Consider the following 16,064-nt stretch of genomic DNA (forward strand, 5'->3'; position numbering starts at 1 on the left):
GAGACTCTACCCACACAGCTGGGGGTGTCACTCAGTGATACATGAGCCTGGGTTTCATGGCCAGCACTGCAAAAGAAAGTAAAGCATTCAGTGAGACAGTTGGGAAGAGGACCTGGGTCTTTGGTCTGGGCCTCAGTCACTCAGGTAGATGCTGGTGCCGGTTCCCTGGCAAGCTACCCTGAGGACTGCCCTTGGGGCGTAAGCGTTTATCAAAAAAGGCAGCACATTTACTCCAGTGCGGTACCTTTTTTCCCAAGGATCAGGCGGTACCTTTTTTCCCAAGGATCAGATACAGTCTTGGAAATGAGAAGGTCTCATCTCAATGAAGAACTTTTTTTTTTTCTTTTCTTTTTGAGACAGGGTTTCACTATGGAGTTCAAGCTGGCCTTGAGCTCACTTTGTAGCTCAGGGTGGCCTCGAACTCACAGCAATCCTCCAGCAGTCCTTCCAGGTGCTGAGATCACGGGCATGTGCCATCACGCCTGGCCCAATGAAGAACTTTTAACAGCTCTGATCCCCACTGCATGCGTGGGCATATTGATACAACTGGGTTTGAACACAGGCGTTGAAATTGTATCCATTTCTTTTCTAAGCAATACTAGTTTTCCTGTTTCAGTTACTTACAGTCAGTGGTGGCCAGTGTTAAACAGAACTCCAGAAAGAATTCATAACTCAAGCAGCACTGTATTCTGAGATGAGGCTCCCTGACCGTCCATCCCACCCAAAGCGAATGCTGGATCCAGCGCGATCTGTGCTCTCAGATGGACTGACCTTTGTTAATTCTTTAAATTAAGTTTATTGGTACATTTTAGGTATACATAATGATCACATTGCAGATACTGTTTTGATCACAAGCTGGTGCTCATGAGAATGTTTTGATCACAAGCTGGTGCTTCTCAATCCCTGGGTAGTGGCGTCAGGCTGTGTCACCTGGCAGAGCCACATTATGCAACCTCCCACATTCACAGAACTGAGGAGAGTGTTGTATTTCCTCGTTGGTATGAAGCGAGTTGCATCATAGGTAGCTCTAAACAGGCTCCCGCAGCGCTGCTCTTAAACCCCACTCTGCTGCAGCCACAGTACTTCCACCACACAGCTCCAGCCCGGTCACCCAGGGATCGCGGGGGCTGGCGCAAGAGGGTGGCGGCGTCTTCAGCCCCTAAGAATGGCCCAGGGCCGCGTGCCCGGTCAGGAAACCCCGCCGGAGGAGTCCGGAAGAGCGGCAGGCAGCTCGGACGTCCTAGAAACGATCTTATTACAAAACTATCGAAACGTTTAAATGCCCGTGTCCGACGCAGCTGTCGTACCAACATGTCAGAGGCCACCTGCCATCCCCGGCTGCCCGCCCGCCTGTCTCCCCGTCCCGAGGTCACGTGCCCGCCGCATTGTGGAGTGAGCATCCCGCCCAGGCGCGTGGGCCCGCCCCCAACAACGTGATTACTATTAGGCTCCGCCTAGGGCACGTGGCTCTCCCTCAGCTCCGCCCAAGGATGCGGCCCCGCCCGCTCACACGGTCGCCCGCAGGCTACGCGGCCCTGCCTCTGGTCACGTGCCACTCACCGCCGCCACCACCACCCTCCGCGCGTGCGTAACTCCTCGCGGCCACCGTAGAGGGCGTCCAGAGGCCGCTGGGACGGAAGCCGGGAAGCGCCGCCGACCGCGCCTGCGACAGCGTCAGCTCTGCGCGGAGCGCCGGCCCATGGCGGCGGCGGCGGCGGCGGCGGCGGCGGCGATGGCGGAGCAGGAGGGCGCCCGCAATGGCGCCCGCAACCGGGGCGGCGTCCAGCGCGTAGAGGGCAAGCTACGCGCCAGCGTCGAGAAGGGCGACTACTACGAGGCTCACCAGATGTACCGGACCCTCTTCTTCAGGTGGGCGCGGGCGGCAGCTTACGCCGAGGCCCCGCCCCCTCCGCCGTCGCGCATTGGCCGTGCCGCGGCACCCCGGGAGCTCATTGGCTCGTGCCGCTGCCTGTCGCAGGCGGCCGGAGCGGGGGCGGCAGGCGGTGAAGTGCGGGCCCGGCCTCCTTTCGTGGCCTCCCCTTCACCTCCCGAGCCTCCCTTTCCGCGGGCTTGCCACCTCTGGCCAGGCTTCTTCCTTCCCATCCACTTTTCCCGAGGCCAGCTTCTTTCCTGGCTTCTACTTCCCCGGCTTGGTCTCCAGTCTCCACTTCTCCAGCCCGGCCTCCCTTTTCATGACCTTAGGGTCTCTGGCCGGGCCGTTTCCTTCCCGGCCTTGCTTTCCCTGTGTTCTCCTTCTGGGGCCTGGGCTCCACAGGCCTCCCTTCTCCAGCCCAGACTTCTCTTCCCTGGCACAGTGTCCTGTGGCTTCCCCGTTCTTGGCCTGGCCATCCCTTCCCCAGCCGCCTTCTTCCTTTGCCGCCTCCTCCTTAGCCCAGTCTCGCCTGGCTGGCTCTGCCACCTCTTTCACTGCCCTTCTCTTCCCAGGCCCAGCCTCCATCTTCCTTGGTCTTCGCCTCCCCAGCCCATTCTACCAGCCCTAGTCGGTGTTACCTGCACCTCGTCCTGTGGACATTCAGGTGTTAGTCTCGGGTCACAGGGTCCAGGCATCTGTTTCAGCTGCCAGTGGCCTCAGGGTGAAGGACAGCAGAGGCCCTGGTCACTTGGACTGTTCAGAAAGGCACTGCCCTGTGTCGTTGTCCTGAGTGCAGGACGCCTGCGGGGTTCAGTGCCACAGCTTGTGGGTCCAGCCTTTCCCTCGTTGTTTTTCTCTATTTAGACCCGCTTTTTAAAAATAGACTGTATTTTTTTAGAGCTCTTTTAGATTCACAGCAAAATTGAGCATAAAGTGATTTCCATGTGGCCTGCATGCGCTGCACGGCTTTTCATAGGTCACTGCTACCACAGTGAGACATTCCAGTTACCCATTGCATCACCCAGGGTCCTCCAGCGTGGTGGAACATTTTCCATAGTCACTTCCTTGGGTCTCCTGGCCTGGTGTATTCTGAGAGCAGGACAGAGGTGCAGGGAGGAGTGTCCCATCAGCTGTATAAGCACGAGTCAGATCATCTTGAGTCTCTGCCATTTTCTCTTGGTTTTCAGGGTTGGGGGGAAGGGAAGTCTTTAACATTTGGGATCAGTGGAATTAAGCGTGAGCCCCTGGTAAGGAAGTGAGGGAGTGGGCATAGTAAGAAAGGATGCAGGGTCTGGGCCACGTGTGGGAGTCGCCAGTCTGGAGGACTGTTCACTGTACTTTCCAGAGCACTGCCCTGTGCTGGGGGTTTGCGGGAGGGCTGCAGATCCGAGAGAAAGCCCTCACATCCTGTTTTCAAAGATTGTCCATTTATTCTTAGCTCTCTTGATTTGGCCAGGTTTAGGGCCCCTGGGTTTAGTCACCGACTGTAGGATTAGTTGAGATACTAGATCTGCGCTGATCCCCAGTGGTCTGAACAGCGGTCTTGTTCTGGAATTTTCCGTGTACTAAACTCTGACACTATAAATACAAACCAGTCAGGCTGTATCTGGGTTTATGTGGTTCTGTGAAAGCCTTCTTTCGTGGAAGCTTAGTTAATTGCTTTAGAAAAAGATTTGCTCTTCTATTTAGTTAAAAACTGATTTTTTACTTGTAGTAGAAACAAATCCTTACTGCTGCATAATTAGGACTTAGTTTTAATGGGAGATGAGCTTTCACTGGACATACACTAACCAGAGGCCTGGTCATGAGGGAGCTGTAAGTCTACCTGTTCCAGCAGGAGTGAATCTGAGGTGCCAGTTGCAGGTGTTAACTGAAGCACATCACCTCCCAGCAGCAACCAGTTGTAACTCCAGGCACACTTTGCAGCCCTCAGGATTCGCCCTGGTGTCTGCTATTCTTAGGATTTGTGTATAAATATTTTCCCAGTGATTAATCAACAAAAGTTGGTCTTCCCAAAATAAAGTGTTCCTTGATTTAAATTGGCCCCTTCTGTGACTAGGGTTTTGCTTATTTTAGCATTTGTGACAAGTCCCTTGGTTGAGGGTGTGTTTCAGCACCAGACAGTGCAATGGACAAGTTCTGCCTGCTTCACTGCTTTTGGGCTGCAAGTCCCAAAGCAGCTGTCATTTCACTGTTCCACCCAAGAGGCCAAGCAGGTGAGCATAACCTTAACCGTAGCCCATCTTTTGGGTGAGTTCCACATGGGCCACAATCTGGCTTGGGGCACACCATAGTCTTGACCAGTCAGAATCCCCAAATTACACTCATAGTATCTTTCTCTCAGTAAATGTATATTTGCGTGTTTATGTTTTAGTGTTTATATAAAGGGTATGATTCAAGCAGCACTGACATGTGAATGCACTCATAAAACTATCAGGATATAGGAAGTTTCTTGTTCTTCCCCACCCTCTCCTGGCAGTTTCTGCCTGCTGTGGTCACCATAGGTTAAGGCTGTGTCTTCTAGAGACTTGAGCCGTGTGCATATAAGTTGTTTCTGTGGCTGTGTTACATTCCCTGGCGTATTGTGGTACTGTTTTAATTCATTTCTAGTCCACAGCAGTGTAAGGTAAAAGAGGGTAAGCAGTGGGGCAACCCAGCAGATCACTCTCTGGGTATGAGCAGCTGAAGCTGGGCTATGCTCTTGGTGTACCTGACCACCTTGGAGGTTGCTCCACTGTGTCTGTGGTGCATGTGGTGGTAGGTCTCCTTTTCTCTAGCCTTTTGTCTGCCAGGAGAACGAGGGGGTCTGTTTTATAGGCCTGTTGGACTGTTAGTACCTGGCATAGCTAGAATAATCTGTGGTTTTGGGAACACCTTCTCCAGAGTGGCCTCAGTGCCACCATCCAGGCTTCCAGGGACCTTCATTTACCTGCGGTGTTTGCACAGTTGCGTTGAGGATGTTGATGTAGAGAAGCCAGCCTAGGATGCAGTGACTCAAGGTATCAGGCCTGGCCTGTGTGGGTCCAGCCTCCCTGGGGCTTCTGCCCTATCACTGAGCCACTTGGCAAGTGGGTCACCCCACTGTGATTCTTCCTGAGAATGGTGTAAACTCTTGGTTATAGCCTATGTCCTTATTTTGCCTCTTGACTCACAAAAAGGAACTTTTAAAACACATTCCTCACTCATTGCAGCCCTGTGCCTGAGGCAGCTGTGCCTGGCAGGCAGGGCCTCAGCCCTTGCAAAAAACAGCATCTGGCCTGGCAGCATGTACTTGCGGCCCTGCATTGGAGCCTAGCTGTGTTGCACCTCACAGTCATTCTGTGTTACAGGAAGTTGGTTGTAGAACATCCTTGTCACTGGATGCTGAATACTCAGTACTGACCTCAGTACTACACACTCAGTCTCCAGTTGAGTCACCTTAGACCATCTCCCATCACTGCCCAGGGCTCAACCTGTTGACACTGTGCTGCTTTCATGTCTAGTGCTGATGCTTGATTTCTATGTTCTGCTAGCTTACTTGCTGTGTCATTTATTTTTTTAATTTAGTTACTATTATTTGAGTCATGGTCTCACTATGTAGCTCAGGCTGGTCCTGAACTCCCCGTGTAGCCCAGGCTTCCCTCAAAGTTTCGATAATCCTACTTCACCATCCTGAGTGCTGGGATTACAGGTTTGCACAACCATGCCCAGCTCTTCTTGCTCCTTCAGAAAGACCAAAATAAATATTTGCACAGACACATTGCTCTGTGGATAAGACATAGCTGCCGTAAGTCCATTTTTGGCTGACAGCACCAAGATACACCAGTTCGACACATCTTTTGCCAGCTGGTGCCAAGTCCAATTTCAGCGTGTGAAAGGTGTTTTCAGATGTCTGCACAGGGTCCAGTGTGGAGGGCAGGCCATGGACAGATTGGCGTCTGCACAATGGCCAGCATGGTTCAACATGTGAAAGACAGGCTATGTGGATGGACAGGGGTCGGCACAGTGTGACTCAGCATGTGGAGGGGAGGCTATGGTGGAGGAGCTGGGGTTTGTAGTGCATCCAACATGGCTCAACCTGTGGAGGACAGGCCGTGAAGACAGGTTGGGGTCTGTACAGTGTTCAGCATGGCTTATCATGTTGACAGGCCATGTGGATGGATCCAGATCTGCCCTACGTCCAGTATGGCTCAACATGTGGAGGGCAGACCATGTGGATGGGTCAGTGCCTTCAGAGGATCCACCATGGCTCAGCACACAGAGGGCAGGCCGTTTTTTCTTATTGTTGTTTTTTTGAGAGACAAGGTCTCACTCCACAGTTCAGGCTGGCCTTGAACTTACTATGTAGCCCATGCTAGTCTCGAACTCACAGTGATTCTCTCACTTCAGCCTCTTGAGTGCTGGGATTACAGGCATGTGCCACCATGCCCGGTGGGCAGGTCGTTTTGATGTCTAAGAAGGTCCCTTCCTCTCAGCTCTCCCTTGGCCTGGAAGACACCATCCTGCTTAATCACCTAGAACTGAAATTCCCTCCCAGCACCTAGAGCTCTGATGGGAAAAGTTCATTTTCGTCATTGCCTGAGTTGTTTGGCTTGTACAAGCTTGTCTTGATCTGGCATAGGTGATTTCCGTAAGGTAGGGACCAACATGTGGGAAGTTGTGATGAAGAGTGCTGGCTGCAGGACTGTGGGCTTTGGGTCCTGACAGTGGGCTGGACTGTCCCAGGCCAGGCCAGGCCGAAGGCATACTGTTTTGATTCCTGGCCCTAGCCTGGGAGGCGGTTTCCATATCCCAGGAAATCTGTTCATCTGTTTTAAGAATCAATTTTTCTTTGTCTGAAATTCTAAGAGGTTGTCTCTCACTAAGCCTAGGCGAGTCTAGATCTCTTTGGGTGTTGTACTTGAGCAAAACCAAACCAGTGATTGTCCCTGGGCATAAATGCATGTGGTTCTGTGTTCAAAAGGGTGCAAGTGAAGTGGTGTCCCTCTGAGTGAAAGATGTGCTTTTCCAGCATAGCCAGAGGCAGTGCCCAACACCAGCTCCTCTTCAAGTCAGGTGCCAGCCCGAGGGGCTGTCCCTTGGTGTCTGACCACCCTTGAGAGCAGACTGACAGGACTGGAGGAGCCTGTGACTTGCAGGTTGACTGCTGGCATTCTTCTCTACATGTAGGCTTTTGTCAGCTGGCCCCACTCTAGCAGTCACAACATGGGGTCCCCTGTTCAGGGCCTGTGTCCCCTGAGTGATGGAACGTTGTCATTGTAGGCCTTTGCTGCATGTGTCTTGGCATAAGGGCCTGCTGTGTCTGTCCCCTGTGTTACTGCAAGATGCTCTTCTGTAACTGTTCCTGACACAGCTGTTCAAGGAGTCTGGGCTCAGAAGCAGAGACTGCTAGTTGGCATGGTGTTCTCTGATGATGACAAGATGCTGCTGTTGGGTGTGAAAGAGGACATGCTGGGCCTACCTGGCCAAGTGGCCACCATGCTTTGGGTATGCACAGCTGCACCTGCCTCCCGCACTTCTCACAGGCAGTGTTCACACAGCACAGGGAGAGTGTGCATGGGGAGAGATGGGTGTGTTGGTGTGGCTCTGGGGGGCACTGGCTCAGGGGCTGAGCTGAGTGGGATAAGTTGGTAAAGTCACACTTGTCATCGACTCTGTAGGACCTCATTTTGGAGCCCCACTGTCCCTCAGCTCCCAGATGGAGACATCTGCCTCTATTGCTTTCCACAGAGCACCTGCCTGTATGGTCCCCAGATCTCTGCTCCTGAAACCCAGCAGTGGTTCCCAGGAGAGGCTGCCTTTTGGCTCTGAGCCTTTTGGGCACAGGTGGGCCTGAGCCCACCAACAGCAGGACCTTTGTACCCAGAGCCATCTGGAGGCTCCCATAGGGCTGTTGAGGCAGGAGGGGCTGGGCTGAAGGCTGCAGGACAGGCCACTGGGGAAGTTTCTGGCTGTATATCTGGCTTTGGTGAGGGCCTGCCTGGCTAGGTGGTCCGTGTCCCTTGGGAGTGCCTCAGTTTCCACCTTGATGATGAGGCCAAGGTTCCTGGTAGTGCCCACTTGCCCCAGAGTTAATCCCTTCTTGGGTATGTGTCCTGAGCTCCCTGCTTACCCTTTCCCTCTTTGCAGATACATGTCTCAGAGCAAACACGCGGAGGCCCGAGAGCTCATGTACTCAGGAGCATTGCTTTTCTTCAGTCACGGCCAGGTAAGTGCTTCGGCCCTTTCCTCAGGTCCTTCAACTCTGGGAGAGTTAGGGTGGGAGTGACCAAAGAGAGGCCTGGTGCAGGACATCAAGGTGTCCCTGGCTCTGGCCGCAGGTGGCATAGGGTCCTTGAGCCCCTACAGCAGATGCTTTGCTCTCAGGGGCCTGTCACCTGAGCCCTGTAGGGCTAGGGGCCCTTCATGTTCTGTGGCACAGGGCTCCAAGTGTGTATTTTTGGTGGGAAAAGCCCTTCCCATTTGTTTGCTCCTGGGCTGGTCAACAGGTGTGTTCCCAGCTGCTATCTGCAGAATGAGCTTCTGCCAGCTGTGTCCCGAGTGTTCTGAGCAAATCAGGCCTCTGTTTCTGACTGTATGATTCCTGTTTTTGCATGTTTTATAGCAAAACAGTGCAGCAGACCTATCCATGCTGGTCCTGGAATCCCTGGAGAAGGCTGAAGTTGATGTGGCTGATGAGCTGCTGGGTGAGGCCCCACTGCGTGGTGTACAGTCATGCAGGAGCCTCTGCCTGTGACTGTCTTGCAGATCCGGAGTCACCTCACTCCATTTGCTGCCTGTGCTTTGAGTCTCTGGTGCATGGAGCACATGGGCACCAAGGCAGGACCTGCCATACTTTGAGGGTGGGGTGGGGTGAGGTGATGCTGTCCTCTCCTAGCACAGGAGCCTCTGCACTGACAGTAGTTGACCTGCATGCGCTGACACGTATCTGCTGGCTTGCTAGTTGGCAAGGAGGGCTGTCCCATTGAGCAAGCTGCCCAGTAGACGAGGAGGGCCTCCGTTGGCCTCTGCTGCTCTGAACCCCAGCCTGGCAGGGGTTCCCACTGGTTCCTCTGGTGAGAGTCTGTATGTGTGTCTTTCAGAAAACCTGGCTAAAGTGTTCAGTTTGATGGACCCAAATTCTCCGGAGCGAGTGGCATTTGTGTCCAGAGCCCTGAAGTGGTCTAGTGGAGGATCTGGGAAACTGGGCCATCCCCGGCTCCACCAGCTGTTGGCCCTCACGTTGTGGAAAGGTAGGTCTGGAGGTGTGTGGGGATGTCAGGGTCCTTTGCCATCACAGGCCAGCAGCCGTCCTCCTTGGGCTCCCTAAGGCCCCTCTGCATCATCAGGACCCTGCCCAGCTCATGAGTACAGGCTGCCTGTGCTGATGCAGATCAGCTTTCCTCAATGGCTACACCAGACATTTCTGCTGTGGTGTGAAATGGTATAGGTTGCTTACACCCCATGGCCCTCTTGCCCAGCCTAGGCCAGCCCTCTAATAGCATCTTGCTCCAGGTTTTTCCTTGGTACCTCTTTTGCTGATGAAGCATTTGTGGGATCATTCAACCAATAAGATGGGATCGTGGGTGTCCCACTCTGTGGGTAGGGTCAGTGTGCTCCACCGTGAGTCTGCCTGGTGCAGGAAGAAGTGTTAAACAGATACTCATTGTGACTGGAATGACATATTGTTGAGCAGGGTTGAAAGAACTTCTTTCCCAGTGGCCTTCCTGGCACTAGAAGGTTGTTGTACTTGCTCCTCAGCAGGCGTTGGCCTACAGCTGACTACATGGCACAGTGGCACAGAGAGGGAAGGCAGTGGTGACGGGGCAGCAGTGGAGGTACATAGTGGGTCTACAGGTCACTGGTACCTATTGCTCTGGGAGCCCCAGGAATCCTGATGGTGCTGCTGAGGGTGGCTTCCCTCCAGAAATGAGGCAGGCTGGCTACATGACAGCAGCTTCTGCTGGAGCCATCCGTGGTGAGACAGGTGGCTGACCCCTGGATCAGCATCTGCCTGTTCGCCAAAGTCAGCCACCCTGGGGTCCACCAGGCTGACAGTCCTGGTCCCCGGCATACGGCCAGCCCTAGGCATGCAGAGACTTGGCTTGCCCTGCCTGCTGGCTCCCTCAGGTAGGGTCTCTCCCGTGGGGGGAGAAGCCAGCCCTGGAACATAGCAGGTGGAGGAACAGTGCACACTATGGTGGGGTGGAAGTGCTACCCTTCCCTCCATCACAGGCACCTGGTACACTGTTTCAGCCAAAACTACACGAGTGGGAAAAGAACACTGGGTCCTGGGTATAGGGAGGTACTCTGTGTAGGCCCCCCACTTCGCTCCTGGAGAGTGGCTCACACCTGTGTTGGCCTGGGCTCCTGGCCTTCCTGTAGCTCCTCTCAGTTTCCCTAGGGTAGGGGCACATGGCCACCAGGGCCTATGCCTCCCCCAGCTCTGTGAGCCAGTTCCTCAACTTAATCATGTGGCCCTCGGACATCCTGCCTGAGAGTAGGCTGCCAGCTGAGCCAGGACTCCTGGCTGTGAGCACAGGGAGCTCCATAGGCCAGGAGACCCCATGCATTTTGGGCAGGTACAGCCTGTGCAGTGGGAGACCTGCCTGAGACCAGCCAGTGACATGGCTTCCCTTGGGGCAGGGTTGTGCTGTGGGGCATCCTTGGCACTCATAGGAAGGAGGCCACTTGGGTATGCTGCGCCCCCCCCATGGCCCCCGTGGATGCTTCTACTGCCGGGGTGCTCCTGAGACACCAGCCCCTTGAAACTGCCTGGATGAGGCTCTGGCATAGTTACACCCAGGGCTCTTCCTTATGTAGATGCTCAGAGACCAAAAGGTTAATTTTGGGGTGTGCAGGGCAACAAATGACAAGTAAACATCATGATTGCAGAGCATCTAAGTGCCCTTAAGTAGGGGAAGGAGCTCATCCTAGGTTACCGGGGGGAGGGGCCTCCCAGGTCAGTGGGAGGGGGGTTTCGTAGGCAGGGTAGTGCCCTTTGATGCCTAAACATGATGGAGATGCATTCATAGAGCTGTCTGGGTCTGGGGTGGGGAAAGCACCTCCCCAGGAGGAGAGGGTGTAGGATTTGAGGGCTGGTGTGGAGTCTGCACCTGTCTTCCAGTGTTAGAGTTGGAATGACCCTCATGAACGTTTCCTGACTTCAGGACCAGCGGGAGAAATAACCAACCCAGGCTTGTTGTTGTTGCTGTTGAGATTCAGTGGTCTTAGGGTTGGCCTGGGTCTTAGGGTTTTGTGTGAAGTTGCTGTGAAGCTATGGTGTTGTTCAGTTTTGAGTGCAGTTAGTCCTCAACACAGACAGAAGCATCTTTCTGCAGAGTCCCATTGGAGTAATCAGGTCAGTCACGTGTTAGATGTGCCTGGCTGTCCCTCCCGGTTGTGCCCTTAGCATTGGCTAACATGCAGCTTCCCTCAGCTTGCAGAAACGAGGTCTCCAGTGGCTGAGCATTGTCCAGTGTTTGGTCTTTGAGGTCAAGGCAGCTGGTGCTCGGCATGAGCAGTGCGGTGCAGTGATCACCTTATCTGTGTCTTAGCAAAGTGGGGAAGCAATGGGGGAGCATCAGGAAAGGTGGAGCCTTTTGCATCTCTGCAACCTTGTTTTTACCGTGTGTCTGTGTTTGTGTTTCCTTCTCTTCCCTGTGCAGAACAGAACTACTGTGAGTCTCGATATCACTTCCTGCACTCCACAGATGGCGAGGGCTGTGCCAATATGCTGGTAGAATACTCAACCGCCCGGGGCTTCCGCAGCGAGGTGGACATGTTCGTGGCCCAGGCAGTGCTACAGTAGGTTCAGGTTCAGCGTGACTGTGTCGGGCCCGTGCCCTTTAGCAGGCTGCCTGTGCCCTTGTGTGCCATGCTGGGTGGAGAAGTGCAGAGCTCACATGTCTTGTGTTGGTTCACACACTCTTAAGAATGGGGCGCGTGCTTCCCAGGCCGCCTGCCCAGGCCATTCTGTGCAGGATGACGAAGCCTGCACTGTGCACTCTGTAGTCTGCTCTTGCCAGGCTGCCTTGTCACCAACTTCCTTTCTCATAATCTACCTTGAAAGTACTGGAAACACATACCAAGGTGACAGATCTCTCGGGCGTGTCCCCACACAGGTGCCTCCTGGATATTTTTGATATTAGGGGGACAGTTCGCTGGAGAGGCTGACCCTGCCCCCCGCCTTCTAGGTGCATATGTTTCCCTGATCACCTGCGGGTGGTGGGGGGACTTGCTGTGTGAAGGTGCGCCGGTATTGGGGCACAGAGCGCTGTACTTTACTGCACCCAGGGTCACAGAGACCTGCACATCCATGGTGCTGATGTCTGTTGACTTCAGAGAACAGTAGCTGGGTATAGCAGTGCATTCCTGTAATCCTAGCACTCTAGGAGGTTGAGGCAGGAGGATCATAAACCTGAGTCTGAGCCCATCCTGGACAACTATGCAAGACCCTGTCTCAAAATAAGAATGGATTGGGGATGTAGCTCAGTGTGAAGACCCTGAGTTCAGTCACCAGTACTGCCAAAAACCCTCTTAACCTAGGAGACCCTGACCTGGCTTTGCCATATGTAGGGCAGCTATTCCCCCTCTGGGCTGAGCTGGGCACTGGCCGGTCCCCTGTGCTAGTCCCCTGTAGGCAGGTGCCAGCAGGGTTGAGGAAGAGGCTGTGGTCCGGTGTGCTGCTGACCTTCAGCAAACCACATTTCTTTCCCAAGCTGAGTGTTTCTCCTGTGAGATGTAAAGATCATGACCTTGCCGTGCACATGAGGGGCATAGAATACAGGCCTCTTGGACCTGGCAGCCCGATGAGAGCCCTGCTGCCAGGGGCTGCCAGGCTCAAGGGGGCTGCAGAAGGTGTTCTGGCCTACGAAGGTGCTGCTGCTGAGCGAGGCCCTCCATGCCCGCAGGGGCTTGAGGGGTCGGCGTTCATGTGAGCATCGGTATGACCCAAGTCTTTATCAGTATGGCACCCACTGGCGTCTTCTGGTTTCCAGGTTTCTTTGTTTAAAAAATAAAAACAGTGCATTGGTGGTCTTCACAACGTACACGCAGAAGCACCCATCAATCGAGGATGGTCCCCCGTTTGTTCAGCCCCTGCTCAATTTCATCTGGTTCCTGCTGTTGGCTGTGGATGGGTGAGTGTCCATCAGGTGCTGGTTGTGCTGCGGGCGGGCTAGCACAGGTGTCTGGCACTGTTTGCAGTTTGTGTGTGTGTGAGAGAGAGAGTGCAGGAGGGTGAGTGTGGTTCTGCGCTGTTCACAGCACGTCTCTGTCCCCGTCCCATTGCAGTGGCAAGCTGGCAGTGTTCACAGTTCTGTGTGAGCAGTACCAGCCGTCCCTCCGGAGGGACCCGATGTACAACGAGGTGAGGGTTCTCGCTACTGGGCTAGGCGTGGGATAGGGCAGCAGCAGAGAGGAGGGTCCTCAGTTCGCAGGCAGCCCTCCCCAGCCCTTGCAGCAGAGCACTCCACCTCCACTCGCTGACCACTCCTGCCTCTTGCAGTACCTGGACAGGATAGGACAGCTGTTCTTCGGTGTGCCGCCCAAGCAGACGTCTTCCTATGGAGGCTTGCTAGGTAAGCTTGTGGGCCCCCAACCTTGAGGTGGCTCGCTGGGGATTACCCTTAATTGAGTCACCCTTCAGCTGTCCTCTCCTGGGGCCACCTCAGAGGCTAGGTCTCAGCTTTGGTCTGATTTGCTGGGTGCCCCTTGGTAGGCTGAGCACAGGTGTCACCTTCCACCAGTCAGCCGGCGTGGTCCTTGGAGCAAGAACAGCTCATAATCTGTGCATCTTAAGTGTTTCAGTCCATGAGTAGCATTTTGCTGTTCGTGATAGAGCATGGGGCACCATGCAGCATGGCTCTGCACACAGCCGTTGTGCCCTGACAGGCAGTGCTACCCTGTGTCACACATGAAGCTGTCGACCCCATACCTGGAATCTCAGGGTTGGCCAGGTGTGCATTTTTTTTTGTTGTGGGGTGGTGGTTTTGTTGGGTTTTTTGCTTTGTTTTTGAGTGATACTTGGGATTGAACCTAGAGCCTTTGGACTAACTATATCCCCAGTACTTTTTTGGTTTTTGTCTTGAGGTAGCATCTTGCTATATTGTCCAGACCGGTTGAGAACTTGGAATCCTCCTGCCTCAGCTTCCCAGAGTGCTGGGATTACTCTGCTTAGCTCTATGTGCCTTTGTGATCTGGATGCAGAATGCTAGGTTGTACTCCAGGGTGTGGCTTCTGGCCCTTGCAGCTTGTCTCCTCCCCAGCACAGCTGGACTATGTGCATAGGGCGAAGTGCAGATGGGGTGAAGGATTCTGTGTGGCCTGTGGGTGCCTGGAAAGCCACACCACACTCCCTGTATGAGTTCGTATTTACAGGGTATTGCCCCTGGACAGGTGTCCCTCGGTGGCAGTGGCAGTAGTGACAGCTACACAGGGGCAGTGGGAGCAGTGCTGGTGTTTTGTCTGCAGCTTCAGGCAGTGGGGGCTGTGCGTCATCCTGTGCACACCCCAAACCCCTCTGAGACGGTGGGTTCTGCGGGTCGGCTCCTGATCCCTCTCACACTGTGTCCCTCCAGGAAACCTGCTGAGCAGCCTCATGGGCTCCTCAGAGCAGGAGGAGGGGGAGGAGAGCCAAGACGACAGCAGCCCCATCGAGCTGGACTGAGCTGCCTGGCCTGCGTGGAGATGCCCGGTCAGCGCTGCCCAGACGGCTTCAGACTTGAGGCCCAGAAGGCAGCTGCTTATACCTGGCGGCTCCTAGGCTGCAGCTGCCGGGGGCTGCCCTGCAATGTCTGTCCCTATTTATGGAAGGTGGCGGAGTGCTGCACGGTGGCCTGGCGCTGTGTGGCTGGGACGCAACGCGAGGCCTGGGCTCCTGCAGCCAACTGTGTCCCCTCAGCTCGATCCACAATAAAGCACAGGCCCTGGTGCGCCTCCCTCTGCCGTCCTTGTCTCTGGTTCCTTGGGGAGGGCTGTGGGGCCGGTGGCCTGGTGTCCAGCAAAGCCCATGGTGTGGGCCAGGAGGCAGTGGATTCCAGACGTGTGGATTGAGCTGGGCCTTCTGCGGCCCCACAAGTGAGAGCAAGATTCTTGTTTATATTTTTGTTTCGAACATGAGGTCATTTTGTAGTCATGGTGTCCCTCTCCTTGTTGGAACACATGAGCTGTGGGATCATCCCGTGCCTGCGGGTCCTCCAGGCCGTGGGCCCCACAGTGCCCTGTATGGCCAGTGAGGCTCCTCTGCACAAGTCCAGAGCCACAGCCCTGCTGGCCTCTGAGGGCCGCGCTGCTGCCCCCAAAGCGTCATTTCCGAAAGGGGTGCCGCAGAACATGCCCTTGGTGATGCAGTATTTATTTTTATTGGGTGATGGGTTTCTCTAACCTAATGTTTTTGGTGTTAACCAAATAACCAGGAATGAGCAAATCTGTCCTTTATCACTGATAATATTCCACGTTACCAGTATAATTATAAAGGGCAACACTTTATTTTTTCACAATTAAAATAAGAGTTGTAGATTAATACACAATGACCATGCATGGGAAGGAGGGAAATATACGTTATTTACTGTAAAAATGGAATTTAAAGGGAGGCTTGTGTCAATGTTGCGTATAAATAAATCCTTTGTACTGGCCTGTGCAGCACTGGTCCTTTCTGGTGAGCTGGGGCTGGCGTGACCTGGCTGTGGGCCCCGTGTGGGTGGGGGCAGCAGTGGGGCCTTGTCCAGCCCTGCCCTGCCCCGCGGAGGCCAGAGCCTCGGGTTCTGGGTGTGGCTGAGCCCCAGGAGGAAGTGTGTGCTGTGCTGTTGGTTGGGGTCTGTCAGCTTGCACCAGTGTACACACTGTGCCAGTGTCAGGAAGGTGGCAGAAATCACTTGACTGTGATTTTAGAAGTAAACATAGTTTTATTGAAGTCAAACCCATCAGGTAACGTGTGTCACAGCTCCGGAGAGCAGGCCTGTGAGTTGCAGGCCACACTGTCACTGCTGGACTCCTGTGGGGGCAGGGCTTCTCTGGGCCAGTGTCAGAGGGGAGCCCTGAAGGGACTGGGACAGCCGGGGAATAGCCATGGAAGGAGCCAGGCAGGGCCTCAGGCCCAGGCTGGAGCACCCCATTGTGCTGAGATGGTGGTTTCGAATCCATGAATTAGAACCCCCAGTTGATGTGTCCAGGATCAGTTTAGCAGAATTCAAATTTTATGTGCACACAAAGGGTTAACCCTAGGTGAACA

General features: G+C 54.3%; 1 protein-coding gene and 1 long non-coding RNA gene across 2 annotated transcripts; one reads left to right on the forward strand and one right to left on the reverse strand.

Moving 5' to 3' along the window:
- Nucleotides 1-776: 776 nt before the first annotated feature.
- On the reverse strand, nucleotides 777-1,653 carry LOC102013588. The gene is made up of 2 exons (XR_001236520.1): nucleotides 1,561-1,653; nucleotides 777-1,240 (listed from the first exon to the last, which is right to left on the reverse strand). It is a non-coding gene; the product is annotated as an uncharacterized LOC102013588 (long non-coding RNA).
- Nucleotides 1,603-15,468, forward strand: Get4 (golgi to ER traffic protein 4). The gene is made up of 9 exons (XM_005397792.2): nucleotides 1,603-1,869; nucleotides 7,982-8,060; nucleotides 8,457-8,538; nucleotides 8,935-9,084; nucleotides 11,500-11,638; nucleotides 12,832-12,972; nucleotides 13,127-13,202; nucleotides 13,341-13,413; nucleotides 14,413-15,468. The coding sequence occupies exons 1-9, from the start codon at nucleotides 1,700-1,702 to the stop codon at nucleotides 14,499-14,501; spliced, it is 999 nt and encodes a 332-aa protein (XP_005397849.1). The 5' UTR covers nucleotides 1,603-1,699; the 3' UTR covers nucleotides 14,502-15,468.
- Nucleotides 15,469-16,064: the final 596 nt, after the last annotated feature.

This window comes from Chinchilla lanigera, unplaced genomic scaffold (assembly GCF_000276665.1).
Source record: "Chinchilla lanigera isolate Chin_1 unplaced genomic scaffold, ChiLan1.0 scaffold00059, whole genome shotgun sequence".
In the NCBI taxonomy this organism is placed as follows: domain Eukaryota; kingdom Metazoa; phylum Chordata; class Mammalia; order Rodentia; family Chinchillidae; genus Chinchilla; species Chinchilla lanigera.

Bases quoted from the DNA above. Each gene is read 5' to 3' on its own strand.
- Get4 (XM_005397792.2), top strand. From the start codon at position 1,700: ATGGCGGCGGCGGCGGCGGCGGCGGCGGCGGCGATGGCGGAGCAGGAG. The intron at 8,539-8,934 runs GTGAGGCCCCAC...TGTGTCTTTCAG, and splicing joins TGTGGCTGATGAGCTGCTGG to AAAACCTGGCTAAAGTGTTC. The intron at 11,639-12,831 runs GTAGGTTCAGGT...TCTGGTTTCCAG, and splicing joins GTGGCCCAGGCAGTGCTACA to GTTTCTTTGTTTAAAAAATA.